At 45.4% G+C, this 23,804-nt stretch overlaps 1 protein-coding gene across 1 annotated transcript in view; it reads left to right on the top strand.

The window, feature by feature from the left end:
* The first annotated feature begins 7,056 nt into the window (after positions 1 to 7,056).
* Positions 7,057 to 23,804, top strand: part of PATL1 (PAT1 homolog 1, processing body mRNA decay factor) — a 36,414-nt gene continuing 19,666 nt past the window's right edge. Inside the window, exons 1-9 of the mRNA XM_055143255.1 lie at positions 7,057 to 7,314; positions 9,290 to 9,401; positions 15,432 to 15,649; positions 16,171 to 16,251; positions 18,293 to 18,487; positions 19,425 to 19,526; positions 20,515 to 20,604; positions 20,805 to 21,022; positions 22,685 to 22,774. Coding sequence (XP_054999230.1) covers positions 7,300 to 7,314; positions 9,290 to 9,401; positions 15,432 to 15,649; positions 16,171 to 16,251; positions 18,293 to 18,487; positions 19,425 to 19,526; positions 20,515 to 20,604; positions 20,805 to 21,022; positions 22,685 to 22,774 — 1,121 coding nt within the window. The 5' untranslated portion in view covers positions 7,057 to 7,299. The remainder of the gene's footprint in view (positions 7,315 to 9,289; positions 9,402 to 15,431; positions 15,650 to 16,170; positions 16,252 to 18,292; positions 18,488 to 19,424; positions 19,527 to 20,514; positions 20,605 to 20,804; positions 21,023 to 22,684; positions 22,775 to 23,804) is intronic.

Below are 23,804 nucleotides of genomic sequence, written 5' to 3'. Positions count from 1 at the left end.
CTATCAAACCAGTCCATATTTTCAAACTTTTAAAGAAACTTTTTGAGCTTTGAAAAGCTTCTGCTAAGTCCTTCACTGTAAATTTTCTTGGAGGTTCTTTCTTCCTCTGTAGTTTAACCTTTCCTCTTATTCTTCCTCAACTGACTGTGTTACTGTTCCTGTTCCAGCAACTCCTGAGTCAATTTTTCAGATAATACCTCTAAGAGTTCCTCATTGTCTTCTTCATGCACACTCAGATTAAAGTTGCTTGCCATTTCAGCTTCTTCTTTTTTTTTCTTTTGGGTCACCCCCGGCGATGCTCAGGGTTTACTCCTGGCTCTGCACTCAGGAATTACTCCTGGCAGTGCTTGGGGGGACCATATAGGATTCTGGGAATCGAACCCAGGTCAGCCTCGTGCAAGGCAAATGCCCTACCCACTGTGCTATCACTGCAGCCCGACAAAGGGTCTTTTATCATCATTTTTTTTTTTAGCTTCCATATTGAAAACTCCCTGCCCTGCTCTCCAAAGCTTCGGATGATCATCACTCTTTAATTTTTCTCTTTAATTAGTTTCTCTTTAATTAGTTTCCATTACTAACTAGCATGCTTTGCACTTTACTTATTTACCTTATTTTTCTCTCCATGATAAATGAGCTCTATAAGTGTTTTTTTTTTTTTAACGTACCTTCCCATCATGTTTCCTGATGAATTTATACCATCTAGTAAATAATCCAGTCAGGCTGGAGCGATAGCACAGCAGGTAGGGCATTTGCCTTGCATGCAGCCGACCCGGTTCGATTCTTCTGTCCCTCTCGGAGAGCCCAGCAAGCAACCAAGAGTATCCCGCCCACACGCAAAGCCTGGCAAGCTGCCCATGATGTATTCAATACGCTAAAAACAGTAACAAGTCTCACAATGGAGATGTTACCGATGCCCTCTTGAGCAAATCCATGAATTATCGGAGGACAGTGCTACGGTGCTACAGTGCCATTTCAGCTACATTCTTGCTGATTTTTGCTATCTCCACAGCTTTCACAAATTCTCTGAGGTCTTCAACAATCCTCAACTGTCTTCTTGCAGATGCCACCCACACACTCCCATAGTACTAGCACCCTAACCCAAGCAAAGTTCTTTTTTTTTGGGGGGGGGTGCACCAGGTGATTCTTGGGGTTGCTCAAAGTGGTACTTGGAGACCATGGAACTGGGAATCCCACAAGCAAAGAATCTGCTCAAACCCTTTGAGCTATCTTTCCAGTCCTCAAGCAAGGGGTTTAATGCCCTCCTCACGTCTGTACTCTTTCAGAATTATACTTATCTTCCTCAGTTGTAGCAATGGCCTAGGTAAACGTGGGTCTCTGGTAGTAGACCTTGAAAGCTGCTATAAATCTGTGATCCATTGATTTAATCAAAGGTGTGGTATTGGTAGACATGCCATTTTGGTGTTAGTCACTGTCACTGTCACTGTCATCCCATTGCTCATTGATTTGTTCGAGCGGGCACCAGCAACGTCTCTCATTGTGAGACTTATTGTTACTGTCTTTGGCATATCCAATACGCCACGGGTAGCTTGCCAGGCTCTGCCGTGCGGGCTAGATACTCTCGGTAGCTTGCCAGGCTCTCCGAGAGAGGCAGAGGAATTGAACACGTGTCGGCCGTGTGAAAGGCGAACACCCTACGGCTGTGCTATCACTCCAGCCCTTGGTGTTAGTATGATCACCAATAAAAGGAGTAGGAGCAATAATAAAATCTTTTTTTTTATTTGAGGAGGGGGGCAATCACACCAGGCCATGCTCAGTGGTTACCCCTGGCTCTGCACTTAGGAACTACTCCTGGTGGTGCTTAGGGGCCATCTGGGATTCTGGGGTCTAACCCAGGTCGGCCATGTGTAAGGCAAATGCTCTATCCACTATACTATCACTCCAGCCCTCAACAATAAAATCTTGAAAGAGGTGTTATTTAAAAAAAAATCTTTCATTCGCCTCCCCGAAGAGCTTGGGGAACCATGCAGTGCCAAGGACTGAATCTGAGGCTCCCACATATTAAGCAAGCACCCCAGAGCGTTGAGCCATCTCTCTAGATCATTTTACCTTCTAAGTCATTATTTTCTTTATGTTTATAAACCTCTGGTACTAATATCTATTACACTAAAGTTTCTCCTAACTTTTGTGATGCTTGTCATAAATTCCTTGACTACAGGTATAATGATCTTCTGAGGTCACCAACTTGCTTGCTCTGTATCTTTGCAAATCCCCAAGAACAATGTCTTAAGTCAACACTTCGCAAAAAAGAGCAACCAAAACCAGTAGCATGAGCATCATCTGAGAAGTTATGAATATAATGCTCAGGTTCCCCCTTCAAACCTATGGAATCAGAAACTAGGATACAGCCCAGCCATCTGTGCCTTCACAAGTCCTCTGGATAATACAAAGCATTGCTTTAGGATTGTAAATTTCTTAATGAAAATGAATACCCAATCACACGAGAAAGCAAAATTTGATTCTTTGAATATATAAAAACACATGTGTATTGAGACTATAAATTCCACAATGGATTGTTTGCAGCTTCAGAAATAAGAACAAAACAGTGCCAAAGATAGCCCAATACTTTTCTGGTTTGTCCTCTGGGCTATTAAAAACTATCTCTCCCACCCACATGGCATGCTAAAGTGACTTTTTTTCTACCCACTAAAGGTACACTTTCCAGAACCATCTTATTTCTGAAGAATTACTTGTTAAAAGAATTTGTAGCTCTACCTTAATAATGTGCCTACTGGAAACTATATATGAGAGTCTCATTAATATCCCTCATAGACAGCTACTTAAGAGGAAAAATGTGAATGAATTATTTCTCTATTTCTCTCTAGGTCTTGAGTTTTTTGGTTTTGTTTTGTTTTTTTTTGTGGGGGGGGGGTCACACCTGGCAATGCACAGGGGTTACTCCTGGCTCTGCACTCAGGACTTACTCATGGCAGTGCTCAGGGAACCATATGGGATGCTGGGAATCGAACCTGGTTCAGCCACATGCAAGGCAAATCTACCCGCTGTGCTATCACTCCAGTCCCAGTTTTCTGTTCTTTAATCTCTGCTCTTCACTTTTTCTTACTTTCTTTGATCTTACATTGACTTAAGCATTTTCTCATAGAAACTGCTTAAGCTATGTTCTAAAGGTCTTGATCTGTTAGCATTCAGGTCTGAGTATTTCCTACTCTCCCTTAAGTCTTCTTAATTGGCACCTGAGGTAAAGTTTTCAGTTTTTTAGTCTTTTCTAACCTAATAATCAGAAAATAAAATGTGCATTATCATGGAATGAAAATTCTGCAAAGGACCAAAGAGTAAATATCTCAAGACTCTGTTAGTCAAATGTCTGGGTCTTTGTTTGTTTTGTTTGAGGGTCACACCCAGTGGTGTTGGAAGGTTGCTCCTAGTGATTAAGATTTACAGTAATCTTAAGTGTAGAGGGAAATTTTACATATATAGGCCTTATCTATTTCATGTAACTCCAAAATACATTAGCATAGAATTTCTTTAAAAGTTTTATTAATGACAGGTAATGACATGATTATTAACATAATGAGATTCAAGTATAAAATGAAATTTAATGCAATATACTTTAGATTCCAGAGTTGAAATTTTACTTATGTAAGAGAGAATAAGCCTTTTATTATATTATATTCAGTGGTTTTAATTTCTTTATTTACATAGGTTAAAATCATATGGTAATCAAAAATTGGCTCTTAATGATTTATTATCTGACCATTCTATTTTTTATTTCTTCAAGTTTTATTGGGCTGGAGCAATAGCACAGCAGGTAGGGCATTTGCCTTGCATGTGGCCGACCCGGTTCCTTTCCTCTATCTCTCTCAGAGAGCCCAGCAAGCTACCGAGAGTATTCCGCCCAGATGGCGGAACCTGGCAAGCTACCCATGGTGTATTCGATATACCAAAAACAATAACAGTAACAAATTTCACGATGGAGATCGTTACTAGTGCCCACTCAAGCAAATCGATGTGCAACGGGATGACAGTGATAACAGTGAAAGTTTTGTTGGAACAAGCAATATAGAGTAAATTAGTTATGTGCCTAAGGGGGCAGGTGGGATTGGGAGGTAAACTAGGGACATTGGTGAAGGTAAAGTCACGTTGGAACACAAAGGCTTGAAACAACTGCATGATGAACAACTTTGTACATTACTATTTTGGTGGGGTTTTTTTTTTTTGGCTTTTTGGGTCACACCCATCGATGCACAGGTATTTCTCCTGGCTCATACACTCAGGAATTAACTTCTAGCGGTGCTCAGGGGACCATATGGGGTGCTGGGAATCGAACCTGGGTGGGCCTTGTGCAAGGCAAATGCCCTACCCACTGAACTATCCCTCCAGCCCCTACAGTCACTGTCACTGTCATCCCATTGCTCATCGATTTGTTCGAGCGGGCACCAGAAATGTCTCTCATTGTGAGACTTATTGTTACTGTTTTTGGCATATCCAATATGCCACGGGTAGCTTGCCAGGCTCTGCCATGCGGGCGTGATACTCTCAGTAACTTGCCGGGCTCTCCGAGAGGGTGGAGGAATTGAACACGGGACAGCTCCTACTGTATTTTTAATTTAAAAAAAAATAAGATTTACTGTAGCCTAAGTACATGAGGATTGTTACAGTCCATGCATGCTCCAAAACCAATTCTTGAAATGCTGGCCTGCTCCAATTCTTGAAGGCTCAGGCCTGGCCTGCATATACATTTGCTTTTGCTCAATTGTCATGGTAATATTGACGCTGACTTTTAAGAATCAAAGTGATCCAGGGGCCGGAGCGATAGCACAGCGGGTAGGGCGTTTGCCTTGCACGCGGCCGACCCGGGTTCGATCCCCGGCATCCCATATGGTCCCCCAAGCACCGCCAGGAGTAATTCCTGAGTGCAAAGCCAGGAGTAACCCCTGAGCAGCGCTGGGTGTGACCCAAAAAGCAAAAAAAAAAAAAAAAAAGAATCAAAGTGATCCTGGGGCCAGAGAGATAGAACGACCCGTAGAGCACGGGCTACCCCAGGTTTGATTTCCCCCCAGCACCCCATATGGTTCCCAAAACCCCACCAGGAGTGATCCCTGAGCACAGAGCCAAGAGTAAACCCTGAGCACCACCAGATGTGACCCCCCCCAAAAAAAAAAAAACAACAAAACTGAATCAGTAGGACCGCATCTGCCAGCTCTGCCACTGGGCGGTGTGAGGGCAATTCACGTCTCTCTTCAGGTTCCGCACCTGAAAGTGGAGAAAGCAACATGGGCTCTACCCTGTGACGCTGGCAACATGAAAGGATTTCAGTGCGATAGCGACCATCACAAAGAGCTAATCTAGCGAGACTCCAGCCAGGTGCCGTCGTCGTGATATAATAGAAGTTAACCAAGAAAGTGATCATGGTGAGATAACTTGGCAGAACTCTGATCGTCAGAGATGAAGGCGCTGCGTCCCACGGGCAACTTTCTTTTTTTTTTTTTTAATTTATTTATTTTTAATTAGAGAATCACCGTGAGGGTACAGTTACAGATTTATACACTTTTGTGCTTATACTTCCCTCATACAAAGTTTGGGAACCCATCCCTTCACCAGTGCCCATTCTCCACCACCCGTAAACCCAGTGTCCCTCCCACCCTCCCCAATCCCATCTCCCCCCCACCCCACCCTGCCACTGTGGCAAGGCATTCCCTTCTGTTTTCTCTCTCTAATTAGCTGTTGTGGTTTGCAATAAAGGTGTTGAGTGGCCGCTGTGCTCAGTCTCTAGCCCTCATTCAGCCCGCAACTCCCTTCCCCCACATGGCCTTCGACTACAATGCAGTTGGTGATCGCTTCTCTGAGTTGACCTTTCCCCGGAACGTGAGGCCAGCCTCGAAGCCATGGAGTCAACCTCCTGGTACTTATCTCTACAGTTCTTGGGTGTTAGTCTCCCACTCTGTTATTCTATATACCATAGATGTGTGCAATCTTTCCATGTCTGTCTCTCTCTTTCTGACTCATTTCACTCAGCATGAAACTTTTCATGCCCATCCACTTGACTACAAAATTCTTGACCTCCTTTTTTCTAACAGCTGCATAGTATTCCATTGTATAGATGTACCAAAGTTTCCTCAACCAGTCATCCGTTCTGGGGCATTCGGGTTTTTTCCAGATTCTGGCTATTGTAAACAGTGCTGCGATGAACATACATGTGCAGATGTTGTTTCGATTGTACTTTTTTGCCACGGGCAACTTTCATTTCCGAAACCCCCACGCCTCCTAACACTCGGGGAGTTGCCCTTCTGCGGGGACAGGTGCGCTCGGAGACCCCCGGAGGTGCCAGGGGGGCGGGGGTGACGCAGGTTTTAGTCCGCCGGGCGGCGCGTGGGTGCCCCGAGCTCAAGGAGCGGTATCAGAGCCCCCCGACTTCTGCGCCAGGGTGCCAAGCCTTAAGCGGTGGTTGGGCACACACTTTCCCTGGGTTTGCCCTTCCGAGGAGACGGTGTCACCCAGCCCAGGCACACCGCCACCCGCCTCGCTGCTGCCCACCACGGCTGTGCCCTGCGCTCTGGCTCTGCCGCTCCACGCGGCCACAAATGATCACCCTGACAGAACCTCCTGGGTTTTTGCCTTCGGCTTTGAAAAAAAAAAAAATAGCGAGAAGAAAGGAAGAGAAAGCGCCGTTATCACCCGGAGACACATAAATCACCACCGTGACCGCCGTGGCGGCGGCGGCGACGAATGCCGCCTCTTGCCGAGCGCCTTCAACTTCCCTCGGCCGCGACTCGGAGCCCCTGAGGAGCCCCAGAGCCCGGGCAGGGCACTGGAAAGAAAAGAGAAAAAAAACACAGTTGCAAGATGACCGTCTCGCTCAGCCTGGAAGCCCTCAGAGCGCCGATCCTGTGACAATCACAAGGGTTTCTCTCCGCCCCGTCGGGGACGGGAACTCGTGACTGGAACCTGAGCGCTGGGCGGGGCGGAGGGGGGGGAAAACCCGGGAGGGGGGCGGAGCCTCGAGTCCGGAACGCGGAGAAGCCCCCGACGGGCGGCGCGTGCGCACTGCGCCGCCGCGGGACCTCCTTCCCGCCGCCGCCACTCGGAAGCGGGACGCCAAATCTGTCCCCGCGCAGCCGCCGCCGCCGCCGGGCGCCGAGCCGAGCGGCCGCCCTCCCCGCGGCGCGCCTGCGCACGTTCCCACGCACGCTCCGGCGTACGGCGGCGGCCAGGGGTCGCGAGCCGGTGGAGCACCCGCGCGCGGAGGAGCCCGGGGAGTCGACGCTTCTTTCCCTCCCTCCCCCCATTCCCCTCCCCGCTCCCTCCCCCCCCTCCCCGAGAATGTTCCGCTACGAGGTGAGCTGTTGCGACCGGAAGTGACCCCTCCCTCCCTTGCGCGCCCCTCTTCCTTTCTCACCCCCCCCACCATCACTGTCCCCCCCCCCCACACACACACTCCGCGGGGCGCATCGGTCCCGCCGCGCTCGGAGTTGCTGGAGAGTTGGGTGGGGGGGGCGGGCTGGGGTGAGGTGAGGAGGGGCGGTCGGTCGGACCCGCCGGCACTGAACCGAGCACGCCGGGCCTGGGGGGGGGGGGGCCGGGGTTGAGTGTGTGTGTGTGTGGGGTGGGGGGGGTCTCGGCTTTCCTCCGAGGACGGTGAACTGGAATCAAGGGGCGGGACTGCGCGATCGGTGGCCCCGGAGGAGAGTTAAGGCTTGCTGGGGGGGGGGGGAGGGCCCATGAAGTGCCCTGCCGAGAAACACCCCCCTCCCCCTCCCCAGCCCCGCTCTCACAGCCCTGCCGCACCCCCCCCCCCCCCCCCCCCCGCCCCGCGCCTCAGCCCTGAGGAGAGTCGCCGAGGGGAGCGCGTCGCGCCCACCCGGGACTCCTGCGGAGCAAGAAGTCACCGGGGAAGCCTCAGAGACCTGTTTCCCGCCCAGGACCCGGAACCGACTCTGCCCCCGACTGCACGCGCGCGCGCACACACTCGCACTTTCACACTCCCCCCCCACACACACACACACAGACACACGCGCACTCACGGGCAGCCCGTGCCCGTGGGCCGGGGTCTGTCTGGATTTGGCCCTGGACTGCGCCCCAAAGACCCCCCCACCACCCCACCCCAGAGAGGGCTCCGGGCAGGCGGGGAGGGGGGCGTGTCCTGCCGAGTTCCTGCTCGGCCCGGGTCTGACGTGGGTTTGGTGCCAGTGCTGGGGATGGAGCAATCGCCCGGAGAGGGCTGACCCCGCCAACCCATTCACTGTGTGACCTTGAGCGTCTCGGGACACACAGTCTCTGGGCTGGTACCGTGGAAAGGGCTGCAAAGGGCTGCCGGGTGTCCGAGAGTGCTGCCCGGCTGCAGACAGCACGCCCACCCCGGGGGAAGTGGACCCTTGGCCGAGCTGGGTTGGAGGAGGGTGGTACCCTGGTGTGGCAGTTGTGGAGCGCTTCGGGATGGGCATCGTGGCTCAGAGGTAGCCCCCCCCACCCCGCATCCCGCCTTCCCGGAGAGCCTGGACTTGTAATTCTTGGAAAACGGAAGCGCACAGACCCTTGGTCTCTCTGATAGGGACCGTTTCAGACCAGACTGATTTTGATGTAAATCAGAGCGGAGATCTGCAGTAGGCAGAGTGCTTGGGAAATTGGAAATGTGTTGGAAGTTAAACTGGAGGAGGACAGTGGTTAAAATAGGCCATCCCTGGGTTGTTATGGTGACAAGTGGCGTCGCTCAGTGAGTCTGTGCTTCGTTTGTTCCTCTGAGGTGAGGCTGAGGTTTCAGAACCTAACACGGGGCCGGGACACAATAGGAGCTCCAGAGCCATTCACCAGAAAGAATGTAACGGGGCCCGAGTTTGCACGCCTCTGCGGAGCTTTGAGTTGGCTGTGAATTTGCACGGCTCGAAGAGGGAGGCCCCCCCCCCAGCTTGGATTTTTTTTCTCCAAGAGTTCATTTAATTGTGGGTGAAAATGGAACTTTCTGATGTTACCACTGGAACTTAGGCCAGAAGGAAACAGAAGGAAAAACGAAAGAGGAAACTTGAAAAGGAAATAGTGAAGTGTTTGAAAAGATGAGCTGAATGGGGAAGATGAGAATTTTGTTGAAAGCTATTCATAGAATTTAAGCAAATTATTAAAAGTGGTCGTTTTCACTGATCACTAATATCTAACCATGAGTTATAGGATATTGGGAGCCTGATTTCATGAAGAAATGTTACTTTTAGATTGTTGATGAAGATGGGTAATTGGGGGGTAAGGGTGAATGAAGGAAGGAACTTTTTTTTCAATGAGGTTGTGAACTTCATAAAAAGTCTCTTTTCTCTAATTTTTTAAGTCTTTGGAGGACTGCCCTCTGGATGAAGATGAAGATGCATTTCAGGGCCTGGGAGAAGAAGATGAAGAGATTGATCAGTTCAATGATGATACATTTGGGTCAGGGGCAGTTGGTAAGTACCATCTTTCTCTTATAATGTCATCTTGGTTTCTTGCTTTTTTTCAAATGGTCACTTTTGTCAGTAATGCTCTCTTGATAGCTGTCCCCTCGGTAATTTGACAGAGCATTCTCTTCCTGAACTCCTGTTTGGTTTTGGGCCACACCCAGCCGTGCTCAGGGCTTATTCCTATTTCTTTACTCAGGGATTATTCCTGGTGGGTGTGGGGGACCATATGGGATGCCAGGAATCAAACCCAGATCGTTTGCATGCAAGGCAAGCACCCTACCTGCTGCACTCTCTCTAGCCTCTGTCTTCTTCCTGTCTTGATCAGAGCAATCTTATTTTTATTGGAAGTATCTACCTTATTACTCTTGTGGTCCTCTTTTTTGCTGTACTTCTAAAAGTAGATGTTCCTTCAGGCCTTTTCCTTCAACCGTATTATCTATTATTCTAAGTTGACACTATAATTAATTCCAGTGGTTAGAGATGATGTGTTGTTGTTGGGGGGGGGGGCACACCCAGCCAGTGCACAGGGCTTACTCCTGGCTCTGCACTCTGAGATTACTCCTGGCAGGTGATCTCAGGGTCTGGGAGAGGAAGAAGAGATTGATCAGGGGACCATATATAGTGCTGGGGATCGAACCCAGGTCACCTCCATGAAAGGCAAGCATCTTCCCCACTGTACTACTAGATGTTTTACCAACTTTTAAAATAATTCTCAAACACGGATACTTCTTTTTGTGGTATGAGTAACAGGGAAATCATTGGACTAGGAGAAAATTCAGTTTTGGCTTAAATATGTTTTAAAATAGTTTGTTTAAAATACACTTGATCATTAGATATTGCGTGCTACTGTTTTATAGTATTTTCAATAAAATGAAATTTTATTTTTGAGAATTTTGATACAACTTCATATTTTATAAACCTATTGTTCAGAGATTTAAAAAAAAAATCCCATTCCTGAGACTGGAGAGAAAGCTCAATGGGCTAGAGCACATGCTTTGCATACAGGAATCCTGGGTTTGTCCCCAGCATCCATTGTCCCTTGAGCACTGAACAGGGAGTAGCTCCTGACCTCTACCAGATAAGGCCCCAAAATGACAACAGAGTCTCTCTTCCTACATATAGATAAATATCCTCACTTCAGAAGTACATACTCTCAAATTGGAAAGATCGAAAATATTGCCATGACCATTGCATAAGACTGACAAGCAAATCATGAAGTATCCTAAGGCAAAATAATTATTTTCAGAAGTTGGGGAAGATTAAAACTTAAAAAACAAAAGACTAAACTTACCACATACACAGTTAAAATTATTGAGATGGGAAAATTAATAAGCAAGAGCTTATATGTAAAATTTGAGAATTAGCTTCTAGAACAAGTCCAGAAATACATTCAAATTCACCAGTACTTTTTTTTTTTAAAGAAGTAAGTGTAAGTCAGTGTGATTTTTGCTTTGACTGTTGATGTTGAAAAGCAATACTAATGGTGTTTTTATTAGTATATATAAAGATGAGAGGGCTGGCCTAGGTTTGATCCCTTGTACGCAGCCAACTCGGGTTCAATTCCTGACATCCCATATAGTCCCCCGGGCACCACCAGGAGTAATTTCTGAGTGCAGAGGCAAGAGTAACTCACCCCTGAGCATCACTGGGTGTGGCCCCAAAACAAAATATATAAAGGATGAGTCATTTCTTTGAAATCTTTGTACTTCTAGCTATGTAGCATATATTCAGTCAAGTAATAAGAAGAGAAAATTTAGCATTCCAGATTATCCCACGGTGTTGCAAATAAAAATATAGTAAGTCTTTAAAATGTTACAGTTACTGGTTTTACAATTTAAATTTATTAAAGTTTAATCTAAATCTAAGGTGAATGAATTTGCAAAACTAAGGAAGTATACTAATGTCTATTAGGGTTTGCACAGTTTGGTGAGGAGCTAAAACTGCCACTATTGGGAGCCACCCAGAGAAGTATTTGAGGTAGCAGCTAGCCTCACCACAGAATGCAAGCAAAAGCTTCTGGATTCTAGCCATAATTTAGGCTATGAGATCATTCTGCAAGATGGCATGATCTGAAAATGCTGTTTGCTCTCCAAAGAGATTGCAGGGAAGGGCAAATACACTGGAATACCAAATCTAAACAGAGATGGGAGTTGCGAATCGTGTTTTGAAATAAGTACAAAATATAGTAGAGACAGGGCTAGAGCAATAGCACAGCAGGTAGGGTATTTGCCTTGCACACGGCTGACCTGGGTTCAATTCCCAGCATCCCATATGGTTTCTCCGAGCACTGTCAATAGTAATTACTGAGTGCATGAGCCAGGAGTAACCCCTGTGCATTGCCAGGTTTGACCCAAAAATCGCCCCCCCCCCAAAAAAAAAAAAATAAAAATATGGGAAGGGTCCTGGGTGATGTATAGCTGCTTACCTGCTTACCTGGGTTTGATCTCAGGCACCATGTAACCTCCAACCCCACCAAGAGTGATTCCTGAACACAGAACTAGTAGTGTGCCCTAAAAACACTGCCAGATGTGGCCCAAAAGGGGAAAAAAATACAGGGGTAAGGAGATAATAACAATAGTTAGGGCGGTTGGCTAGCATACACTAGAATAGATCCAGTTTCTGGCACCACTTGGTCCTCCAAGTTTCTCAGAGTGCTATACTAGAACCTCCCAATACACACCCCCCCCCTTCCAGCACGCAGTTGGCCAAGAATCAGTGGGGCCAGGGGCCCCTGGATCTCTGAGCATTGCTTAAGAAGCCCCATAGTAAATATTAAGGAAGTGTGCCAAAGCGCCCATGGTTATGCCATAGTAAACGAGGCATTAGAAGGTAGAGATAGTGATAGAACATATGGCTAACCCACTTGAATTCATTGACGTTTAAATAATACTGTATTGTAGATTTTAAATCGTCATAACATTTTAATTTCTATTAAAATAGAAAGGGTTTTTTAGAGGAAAATTACTTTCTCAGTTAAACCTTTTATTTTCTGTAATATACCTATGCAGTCAATATGCAGTTGGTGTAGAAAATTCTAGCCAGTAGGTAAAATGTCAGACCTTTCACATATTTGGCTTGAAACTTTTAGCAAGAAATAAAGGTCATGAATAATACCCATTAGTACTGTAGTTATTTTAAGTCACTAGCTACAAATACTCTGATGTCACCTTTCCTTAAGAAACTGGTCACTGTCTGCTGCATGGAAAAATATTTTCATCATCTTGGGCAGTAAGTGGGCCACAGTAATCTCAACTCATGCTCTAAAAATAAAAGCTTACACATTAAAGGTGCTTATTATGTGTTGGACACTCTTCTAAGAAATGTTTTACATATATTATTAATCCTCACAGTAACTTTGTGAGGTAGATACTATTATTAACTCATTTTAACAAATGAACAAAAGTGACAGAGAGCTTAAGTAACTATTAATACAGTCAGTATAAACTGCCAGTTACATTAAAACGGTCTTTGGGGAAGTCTTTAGGAATATCCTGTCTCCATTTGGGAGGGTTTCATATTCTTCTGCTCCTTAATTGATAGTTGCTGTACTCTTTGGTGACCTTTATCATCTTAAAATGAAATAATTTTCATTTTGCTCCATTAAATCTTTTTTTGTTTTATTTCTGTTTGATAATATTCCCAAGACAGACTTTAGAGGAGTCACTGCAAGTATCAGTTTATAAAAGCCAGGAGTTCAGGAATTCATGACAGGGTCTAACTAGCTGAAGATTTAACAGATATCTCTCTACTTTCATTTCTCTTTTCTTTTACCTAACTTTTGCCATTTCCCCTAATGTAGGTTGAAGTCAGGTGTTAACTTATCTAGGCGTTATATTTTTAGATAATTTGGATAAAAATAGTGAAATATCCACTTACACTATTGTTTTAGATGTTTTTTTGTGTAAGAAATCTATGTATTTTATGGCATAGATTTCTTTGCTAACATATTTCACAAAGTAACAGTAAAATCCTAGCAGCTGTTCTTCTAATATTGTTATCTAATCAGTTTTTATTGTTTTTGATTTTGATCAGTTTTTCAAACAGAGGGTCTCATTTATAATCTGTGCTCTATGACCATTCAGTTACACCCTCAGTCAGGAACAGTGTATGTTTTAATGTAATTACTAACATCAGATAAACTGTTCATCTTTGGTGTGATCTGGTAAAAATGGGAAACATAAGTATAGAAACAATACAACTCTAAGCATTAAAATCAATCTGTTAACTTCATAGGGCCAGAGAGCTAGTAAGGTACCTGCCTTGCACACATTTGGCCCAGGTTTGATCCTCAGCACCCCGAGTGATCCCTGAACAAAGAGTCAAGATTAAGCCTTAAACACTGCTGGGTGTGGCTCTAAGAATCGACCAAAAAGAAAAAAATGATCTGTTAACATTTTAAATTTAGAAATGTAAAAAATTCCTTAACTCAGGATTGCAGATTTCATTTTTTAGGCCTTGCTAAATAACAAGAGCAAATTTTTCCTCTAAAAATTTGCTCGTGAGAGGCTCCAGTGACAGTATAGCAACTGGGCTTTGCATATGGCTAACTCAGGTTTGATTCCTGGCACCCCATATGGTTCCCCAAACCCCATCAGGAATCATCCCTGAGCACAGAGCCAGAAGTTAGTCCTGAGCACTGCCAGATGTGGTCCCAAAATTTTTTAAATTAAAAAATATATATATGTTTTTTTGCTTGTGAGGGCCATAGCAATAGTACAGTAAGTAAGGACTTTACATTGAATGCTGCCATCCCAGGTTCAATCCTTGACACCAGATATGGTCTCCTGAGCCCCACCAAGACTAATCCCTGAGCACTGCTGGATGTGACCTAGGGAGGATAAAAACTGCATCAAAACCTGATTCCGATCAGAATAGCCTCAAAGAACCTGAGGAGATCTCCCCTACCTTTTTGAAATCCTCATGTCTTCCCTTGATTAGTCCCATCTAGACATAAACCTTGCTGTCTCTTCTGCCATATAACCATATAACAAATTGTCTTTCACAAGCACCTTTGCTCAGTGTCACCTCTGTGAGATGTATCACTGTATCACTGTCATCCTGTTGTTGGTCAATTTACTGGAGTGGGTACTAGTAACGTCTCTGTTCCTCCCAGCCCTAAGATTTTAGCAGCCTCTCCTTACTTGTCTTTCCCAATGTTTGGAGGCTCTTTCAGGGTCAGGGGAATGAGACCTGTCATTACTGTTTTTGGCATACCGAATATGCCACCGGGTGCTTGCCAGGCTCGGCCTGTGCGACGGGATACTCTCGGTAGCTTGCTGGGCTCTCCAAGAGGGGTGTGTGTGTGTGTGTGTGTGTGTGTGTGTGTGTGTGTGTGTGTGTATACATATATATATATGTATATATATATATATTACTCTCTGTGAGTGTAATATAGTGAGATGTACCTCTGACTATCCTATTTAAAGCTTACCTGCTTGAAAGAATTGCAGGAACTCAAAAATCTTTGTCCATTTTGTACAGTGATCTATCCCAAATACACAGACTGTATATGTGACATGATAGTTGTTCAGCTATCATGGGAGTTAAATTTTTAACTGGGTGGTGGCTTTGGGGTGTGTGTATGGTATGGCTGCAGGGGCTTCTAGAAGTACAGGGGTTTGGGGGGGAGGTAGCTCATCCCCAATTCGTGAACACGTAAAGATTTCAGCCATAAAACCCTCACACCTGGGTTTTTCAGCATACTAATTTCTGAGTAAGTGTCGTAATCCTGGTGTTTATCTAAGAAGCCTCCAGAACTTTTCTGGGTATTACTCTGGATGCTATGTGGTGCTGGGGATTGAACCTGGGTAGGGTACATGCAAAGTAGGCTCACTTCTGTACTACCCGTGGCCTCATGCTGTTCTTAGTTGCAAGATGTTCACTTTTACTGTACCCCTTAATTTGAATTTTATTTTATGTCTCAGTAGGAACTCCACTTCCCACGTGTCCTTAGAATTGTGAGTTTGACTAAGACTTTCCTAAAAAATTTTATGTCTGGCCTAAGCTTTATTTTTGTTTTTAATAATTTCATTATAGATGATGATTGGCAGGAAGCACATGAGCGCCTGGCTGAATTGGAAGAGAAACCACCAGTGGCAGTTAATGAACAAACAGGCAATGGAGAAAGAGATGAGATGGATTTGTTGGGTGACCACGAGGAGAATCTGGCAGAAAGACTTAGTAAAATGGTGATTGAAAATGAACTGGAAGATCCAGCTATCATGAGAGCAGTGCAGACCAGGCCAGTTTTGCAAGTGAGTAAGTTACTCTGATTTGAGAACTATAGCAGATTAATAATTAAAGTGAGGTGCTGAACTTTGCCATTGTGTTTCACCTGCTAGAACAAGAGAATTATACATGCCATGGAAATTTGTTAATGTAATTCCTGATGAAAATAATTGTGGAGTTACGTTGACAAACAATGAGTATTCCAGAAAATTATACTTTCTGTTTTTACTCTCAGATATTGCTTAGGCACTGTGATTTACAATGTTCTTAATAATAGTTTTTCAGGCATACAGTGTTCTAGTACCACAACTGCCACAAGTCTCAATGTCCTTTTTTGTCTGTCTCAAGGTCCCCTCCCATCACCTCCCTCCTTGGCAAGCAGTACTTTCTTATTTTCTTAACGTTGAGGCTTTCTTGGAGCCCTGCTCATAAAACAGACACACACACACACACACACACACACACACAGTAGATTAATTATCCAGTGTTCCTTCATTATTCCAGACCTGGTCTATGTGTTTTCTTTTTTTTTTTTTTTTGTTTTCAGCCCCAACCAGGAAGCCTCAATTCTAGCATCTGGGATGGATCTGAAGTTCTGAGGCGAATTAGAGGACCACTGCTTTCTCAGGTATTTAAACATTCTTGAAGTCAATTTCCTAATGATAAAACTCTCACGTGGACTCCTGTCTTCCTTTCCTTGCTGAAACAATGTATGATCCATACCAGTGACCAGTTTGGCCCCTTCTTTTAAGTGCTCTGCAGCTATAACTATTGATTGTACTTTCTTAGACTCCTTCATAGGGGTGGTCACATGACTGCCGTATTTTGTAAGGGTCGAAAGAGAGCTACTGGAACTCAAAGTTTTTAATCATTCCAGACAAATCTATAGGGTTGGTTGGAGAACAGTGGTTTGTCAGTGTTTGAGGTGGCATAGGAGTTAACCACAGAATTTGGAAGAGTGATAAAATTTACATTATCTTTTGGTGGGTGGAGCGCATTCTGCAGTGCTCGGGCTACTCTGGACTAAGTGCTCATATGACCATATGATTCTGGGTGTCAAGCCCAGGAATCCTACATGTAGAATGTACACTCAGTCCTTTCAGTGATCTCCTCAGCCCTGTTCTGTCTCTAGATTGTGGTGACAGATCTGTGGATTTATCAGTACTCAGAACTGTATACTGAAAGGGTACATATTAGTGGAAATGAAATAGAAATTAAGATTTGGGGGGTTGGGGGCCCACACCCAGCAATGCTCAGGGGCTCCCCCAGGCTCTGCGCTTAGGAATTACTCCTGGCCATGCTTGGAGGACCATATGGGATGCCAGGGATTAAACCTGGGTTGGCCGTATGCGAGCCCTACCCACTGTACTATCTGTAGGAGAACATGGGGTTTGTCCTTTTAGCCTTGCCACAGGGAGCTTAGGTTTAGACACTCCCGAGACACTCTCATTCCTTTGTTTATCTGTAAACTCTTCTCTGCATCCTCCTTCCCAACCAGTTAATCACCTTTTCCTAATCAGATTCTGTTATCTTGTAAGATCAGATTCTTCTAAGGACTCTGAATTTGTATTGTAAGTGTCTTTTGTATAGTTTACCTTAAAACAATGGCCTTTCTGTATGGACACAGGAAGACAGTTAATATTATGCTTATAATTTGGGAGTTAATTGACTCCAATAATATTTACCCCTGAGCATCTGCTTTCTCAACTCAGTTGCCCTTAGTTCCTAACACCCCAAAAGCAGGGTCCCAACGAGGGACGGAATGGACCCAGGGCAAGCTGTGAGCTACCCTGACATCGAAATGGGCCAGGCCAAAGCGCCACAATACTCAACTATAAGTTGAGGGCATGATCATGGAAAGTGCTGTCATGATCCAAAGGTAACAGCAGATTAGGACCCTGCTGGGGTTAGGAAGATTAACCTGGCCTGAGGACTGTGGTCTGAAGATGTCCTCAGGAAAAACCACACTTCATATCTCTTACTGTACTCTACAGAATAACATTGTTAGAAATATTAGAAGTAGATTTACTATGACTATTTAAGCAGATTACTAGCTTACACCCTGACACACCCTTGTTTGGACCCCCACCCTTGAGCAGATCTTCTTAGATGAGATTTCCTTAGATGAGATTTTGTTAATCTCCTCGAGAAATGGTTAATGTCCAACCCACCTTTGTGTCACCACCCTGTGTAATTTGCTATATAAAGGAAGACTGTGGGGCACTGGGGGGCAGAAGAAGAAGACAGAGGAAGAAGACAGAAGACACAGAGAGACAGACAGAAGAGAGACAGACAGAAGAGAGCACAGTAGAGCACAAGGTGAAAGAAGTGAGAGCGAGCAGGGCAGAAAGGGGATAGAGGAAGATCCAGAGAGAGAGAGAGAGAGAGAGAGAGAGAACGAAATAAACTGATCCGAGCAACCAGTTTGGCCTTCTTCCTTCTCATCATCGGGGAGGGGAAGTGGCGTGAGACTACCGAACTCGGGCAGCGGGAGAGATAGAGCCCCACTGGTCCCTTTCTCTTTTGTGTTTTTACACAAAATTTATTTCAGACCCATAAATAAATTTTTTAACTAATTTCCTCATGGTATTCTTGGCACCTGTAGAGATTATTGAAATATTTCAATTTAATTTTCTTTTTCTCTTTCTTCCCACTGTTTCCTGAATTAGGAAATGCCTACGGTGTCCGTATTAGAATATGCCTTGCCTCAGAGGCCCCCGCAAGGCCCAGAAGATGATCGGGATCTCTCTGAGCGAGCTCTACCAAGGCGATCGACGTCCCCTATCATCGGGAGTCCTCCTGTCAGAGCTGTCCCCATAGGCACCCCGCCCAAGCAGATGGCCGTACCCAGCTTCAACCAGCAGGTACCTCTCATTAACAGGCACTCAGCCCAGGATATTGGGAATCTGGGCTATTCAGGAGATTGGTAACGCCGGGAGGCGGGGGGGAAGTTTTTAGGCTTTAGCTCAGAAAGAAACATAGCCGACTAGGGGGAGAAGTTAGTACCAGTCAGAGACACATTCCCTATCGCCCGTCATTGGTGCTGCTCCTATTGCTGCTGTCCTTTCACTGGGGGAGACGAAGGGTCGTTCACCACGCTCCGTGGATACTCCTTTTTAATGTGCTTTACTGGCTGCCCAAAAACACGGGCAGAGAGACTGCTGAAAGCTGGGGGGCGTGGGAACACACAGCACTAGCCACATCCCTTTTTACCTTTAAGATATCCCTGCTTTCCCTAGAGCCTGTGCAGTCCTGTTCCATAGACTTCCCTCCACCTGAAACCAGCAGCTGGAAAGGAAGGCCAATTTGGAAGGTATGGGGGGAGGGTGGTGTTGGTGTGGCCTAGTCAGGCTCAGTATCCTCTGAACACGGTGGAGCCACACATGTAGCATGAAAGAGCTGAGCACGGCGGCCATGTCACAGGGGCCTCAGGATAGGGCTTAGTTAATCCTCCAGCTTTCTTACCATTCCTTTTCCCTCACTGCTCCCAAAGTGCATCCTCCGGGAAAGCGTCTGTAAGTCAGGATATCTGCTGGTACCTCCCTCCGGTAGCATGGAAGGGGGGGGATAAACTGGAGAACGGGCCACGTCTTCTTCCTCAGTTAAAAAGTGGCACTCGGCTTGGTTTTCATGAGAGGAAGTGACCAAGGATTCTGCGTACGAACCCAGAGATGTAGCAGTTTGCTTAGAAGTAGGGCTGTGCATTGAGTTCTGTGTCTCTACCAGTACCTGAGGGGAGGGAGTGTAGGTGGAAGAAAAACTGACTTCATTGAGTGTAGTTGTGTATGTTTGTCCTCGTAGATTCTGTGTCCGAAGCCTGTCCATGTTCGGCCCCCAATGCCGCCTCGTTACCCTACTCCCTATAATGAGAGGATGTCTCCAAACCAGCTCTGCACTGTCCCGGTATGTCACTGTACAACCTAACGAAGATGTCCTTTATGTATTTTTTTGTATTGCTGCCTCTATGATCTCTAGGCATATATAGGTAACTCTTAAATCTTGCATATTTCTTGTCATCTCTAATGCTTGAATTTCTAGATTTTTTGGGGGGGAAGGGGAGCAGTTACGCCACAACCAGTGGTGCTCAGAGGCTACTCCTGACAGTTTTTAGGGATCACCATAGTGGTGCTCCGAGCCAGGAGTATAACTGGGGTCAACTACATGGAAGACAAAGACCTTAACCCCTGTGCTATTTCTACAGTCCTCGATTTCTATCTTTAAAAATTTCAATTCAGCAAGATTGTCTAATTTCTTTTTTTTTTCATGCAATCATTCTCCTTTAATTTCCTTTGACTGGTATAGAAAATGTGAACAGCATTAACTTCTCAGTTGGACATATGTACTAATTGTATAATTTATATATATATATTATTTACAAAATAATTTTATTATACTCCCATTGACCTGTTTACTAATATTTGTTAAGCTATTTTTTTTTTTTAATTCTTTTATAAGATTGTCTAATTTCTTGCTACATTCCCTTACTTTCCTGCTTTCCTTTTTTTCATTTTTGGTGTGTAATCATGGTGCTTAGAATTTCCTAGGCACGGGGCTGGAGTGATAGCACAGCGGGTAGGGCGTTTGCCTTGAACTCGGCTGACCTGGGTTCAAATCCCAGCATCCCATATGGTCCCCTGAGCACCGCCAGGGGTGATTCCTGAGTGCATGAGCCAGGAGTGACCCCTGTGCATTGCTGGGTGTGACCCAAAAAGCAAAAAAGAAAAAAAAGAAAAGAAAAAAAGAATTTCCTAGGTGCATTCTCTCTTATTTGTTTACCAAACAGAATGTGTCAAATTTGAGAATTTCATATTCTAGTTAGTTCTCCCTTTCTGTTGCATTCTTTTCTGTCGATTTACTGGTCTCCTAACATTTTCTTCTTTTTTTTTTTCAGAACTCTTCCCTCCTGGGTCACCCTTTCCCTCCTAATGTTCCTCCTGTCCTCAGCCCCCTCCAGAGAGCACAACTTCTTGGAGGAGCACAGGTAGGTCTATGGTTTATTCCAGCTCATAAAGTGCTCGCTCTCTCCCAAGGTCCGCTAAATGCTGTCTTGGATTAGCTGTAAATGGCGTCCTCCTTCCTTTTTCCAAACACAGTTGATGAAATCAGTATTTGCTTTTGGGTGGCTTAAAGCAGAGGACCTTGCTGATGACACGAATTGTAAGATCTTGTCTGCCTTTGTAGCTACAGCCTGGACGGATGTCTCCCAGCCAGTTTGCACGGGTCCCTGGATTTGTTGGTAGCCCACTTGCTGCCATGAATTCCAAGTTGCTACAAGGGCGAGTTGGGCAGATGCTTCCCCCAGCACCAGGCTTCCGTGCCTTCTTCGGTGCTCCAGCCCCTGCTACCCCACCTCCACAGCCGCACCCCCCTGGCCCAGGACCTCATCTCCAAAACCTCAGGTATCAAAGGCCACTGTCAACCATTGTCAGCCAAGTCTCTTGAGCTCTTACAAAGCAGCAGTCTTAACACGACAGTACAGACGTCTTGCAGTATCTGCAGGTGACACGTTTTAAGATGGTATTTGGTCCACAAGTTACCAGACACTGAAAATGTTTGACAGTCTCCAGACTATAACTTGAATCACTTTTGCTTAAGTCACATGCTTCCTATGTACGTCTGCACATTACAACTGGGTTGCCTCTTAGAACGTTTTGATATTTCATCAGTTTTGTCTTACGCTAATATATCTATACAAACAGTACCTTATCAGTTAACAAGTATTATCATATCCTAAATGCAGAACTACAGATTTTGAGTACTCGGCCAATCTCAGTGCTAGCTAAGTTTATACCACAGTGGATTCAAATTTTTGCTTATACCAAAGTGGATTCAACTTTTTGCTTCTGTGAAATTGTGGATTCTTCAAAGAAACAAAACCAATAGGGTGAGGAGATTACCTGCTTACATTTTCTGTTCATGAGACATTTTTAGGAATGCCTCACGTGATTGGGGGGGAATAACAAGTCCAAAATCCACAGGCTAGGTCCTCAGGTTAGAAAGCTAATTAAGAGTTGAAGTTGTAGTCTTGAGTCTGAAGTTTGCAGGTCAGGATATGGGAATTGCAGGACTTTTACGTCTTTACCTTTCATTACTGTTTTGGGGTCACATCAAGTGGTTCTCAAGGGCTCCATCTAACTCGGTGCTTAGGGAATCGTGCAGTGCCAGGTACTGAACTCGGGCTTCCTACATGCATGCATACAAAGCATGTTTGGCTCATGGACCTGTCTTAAAGTTGAGCCTTAAGACAGAGTTTTTCATTCTCTGGGAAACCACAGTAAGCTGAGGATAATTTAAAACCATCAGCTGATTGGACGAGGCCCACCAACATAATGGGGGGGCTTCTTTTTTTCCTTAACGTCAAGCAATTGTAAATGTTAATTGTGTCTACAAAATACCATTAGAGAAATATCTAAGCTAATGTTTGCCCAGTAAAGGAAGAGCAGGGGAGGTGGGGGTGGTTTATGGGACAGAAAAAAAAAAAGAGGACCCTAACCTAGCCAAGTTTTTGTTATAAAATTTACTATTACCTATCTAAATCAATCGCTAGGTAGGGCCCATGTCATTTCCAAATATCCAAAACTAAGAACATTAAATCTGTTTAGCCCGGGGCCGAGGGAAGCACCGCTGCTTTACTGCTAATAACACTCTTACTGTTGTTGTTTGGGGCCACCCCCACGTTGTTGTTGTTGTTGGGGGCCACCCCCGCGATGCTCAGGGGTAACTCCAAGCTCTGCACTCAGAAATGACTCCTGGCAGTGCTTTGGGAACCGTGCAGTATACTGGGGATCCAACCCAGTCGGCTGCACGCAGGGCAAGCGCCTACCCGCTTTACTACCTCTCCAGCCCTGCTAATAGTGAAGAATTTATATTTGTAGAAACCTCCCCCCCCCAAAAAAAAAACCCAAAAACCTGATTTTTCCTTCTGAAATATCTCCTCAGCATAGACTTTAACATTCCCTCACTGAACTGTATGCGTTTACCAGTTACTAATACAAAGAATGATGTGGCTCTTTCAAGTTTCATGTCCGAATGACAGAATTCAAACTTTACTCCTTTTTCAGATCTCAGGCCCCAATGTTCAGACCAGACACCACTCACCTTCATCCCCAGCATCGCCGGCTCTTGCATCAGAGGCAGCAGCAGAACAGAAAGTAAGTGTCCACACTGCTTCTTCATAGATGCTCTTTCCCCATCCATCCTATTAAGACCCCTGGCTGGTAATGTTTCATGCATTCGGTGTTCTTGCATGCGTGCAGTTGCATGCATTCATGCATACAGTGTCCTGCCCCACGGTGTCAGTTTCCCTCCACCACCATCCCCTGGTCCCCTCCCACGTATCCTCCACCCCACACCTTGGATTCTTCGTCAGCTTTTTTTTTTTTTTTTTTTTTTTTTTTTTTGGGGTCACACCTGGCAATGCACAGGGGTCATTCCTGGCTCATGCAGTGCACTCAGGAATTACCCCTGGCGGTGCTCAGGGGACCATATGGGATGCTGGGATTCGAACCCGGGTCGGCCGCGTGCAAGGCAAAACGCCCCACCCGCTGTGCTATCACTCCAGCCCCAGTCAGCTCTTAATTTGGGGGTTAGTGGGGATTGGGCCACATCCTGTGTTGACAGTTGCTGTTCCTGGCCCAGTGCTCAGGAGTGACCCCTGGAGGTACTCGAGAAACTGTGGTGAGAGGGATTGAAACCAGGGCCTGCTGCATGCCAGAAAAGCACCTACCTGCCTGTGCTGTCTCTCCAGCCACCAGCTCTTAATTTTGATGGAGTGACAGTAAATATAGTACTAGGTATTGTGGCAATTTCAGGCATTTGATGGAAGAACAAAAGATATAAAATCCTCCTGTCTCCATAGAGATCTGTTTGCATATGTAATAAAATTAAACATTGCAGTTTCCTCAGCCTTCAGTCATATGGTTGGATGTGCGTAAACCCTTTTGGTTTCAAAGATCTTTCCTGAAGTGGGGAAAGAAAAACAGGTTTTCTTTTCTTTCTTTTTTTTCTTTTTTTTCTTTTTTTTTGCTTTTTGGGTCACACCCAGCGATGCTCAGGGGTTACTCCTGGCTTTGCACTCAGGAATTACTCCTGGCGGTGCTTGGGGGACCATATGGGATGCCGAGGATCGAACCCGGGTCGGCCGCGTGCAAGGCAAACGCCCTACCCGCTGTGCTATCACTC

The sequence above is a fragment of the Sorex araneus genome, chromosome 6 (genome assembly GCF_027595985.1).
Source record: "Sorex araneus isolate mSorAra2 chromosome 6, mSorAra2.pri, whole genome shotgun sequence".
Taxonomy (NCBI): Eukaryota; Metazoa; Chordata; class Mammalia; order Eulipotyphla; family Soricidae; genus Sorex; species Sorex araneus.
The sequence above is the reverse complement of the archived record's forward strand: the minus strand, read 5'-3'. Positions and strand labels throughout refer to the sequence as shown.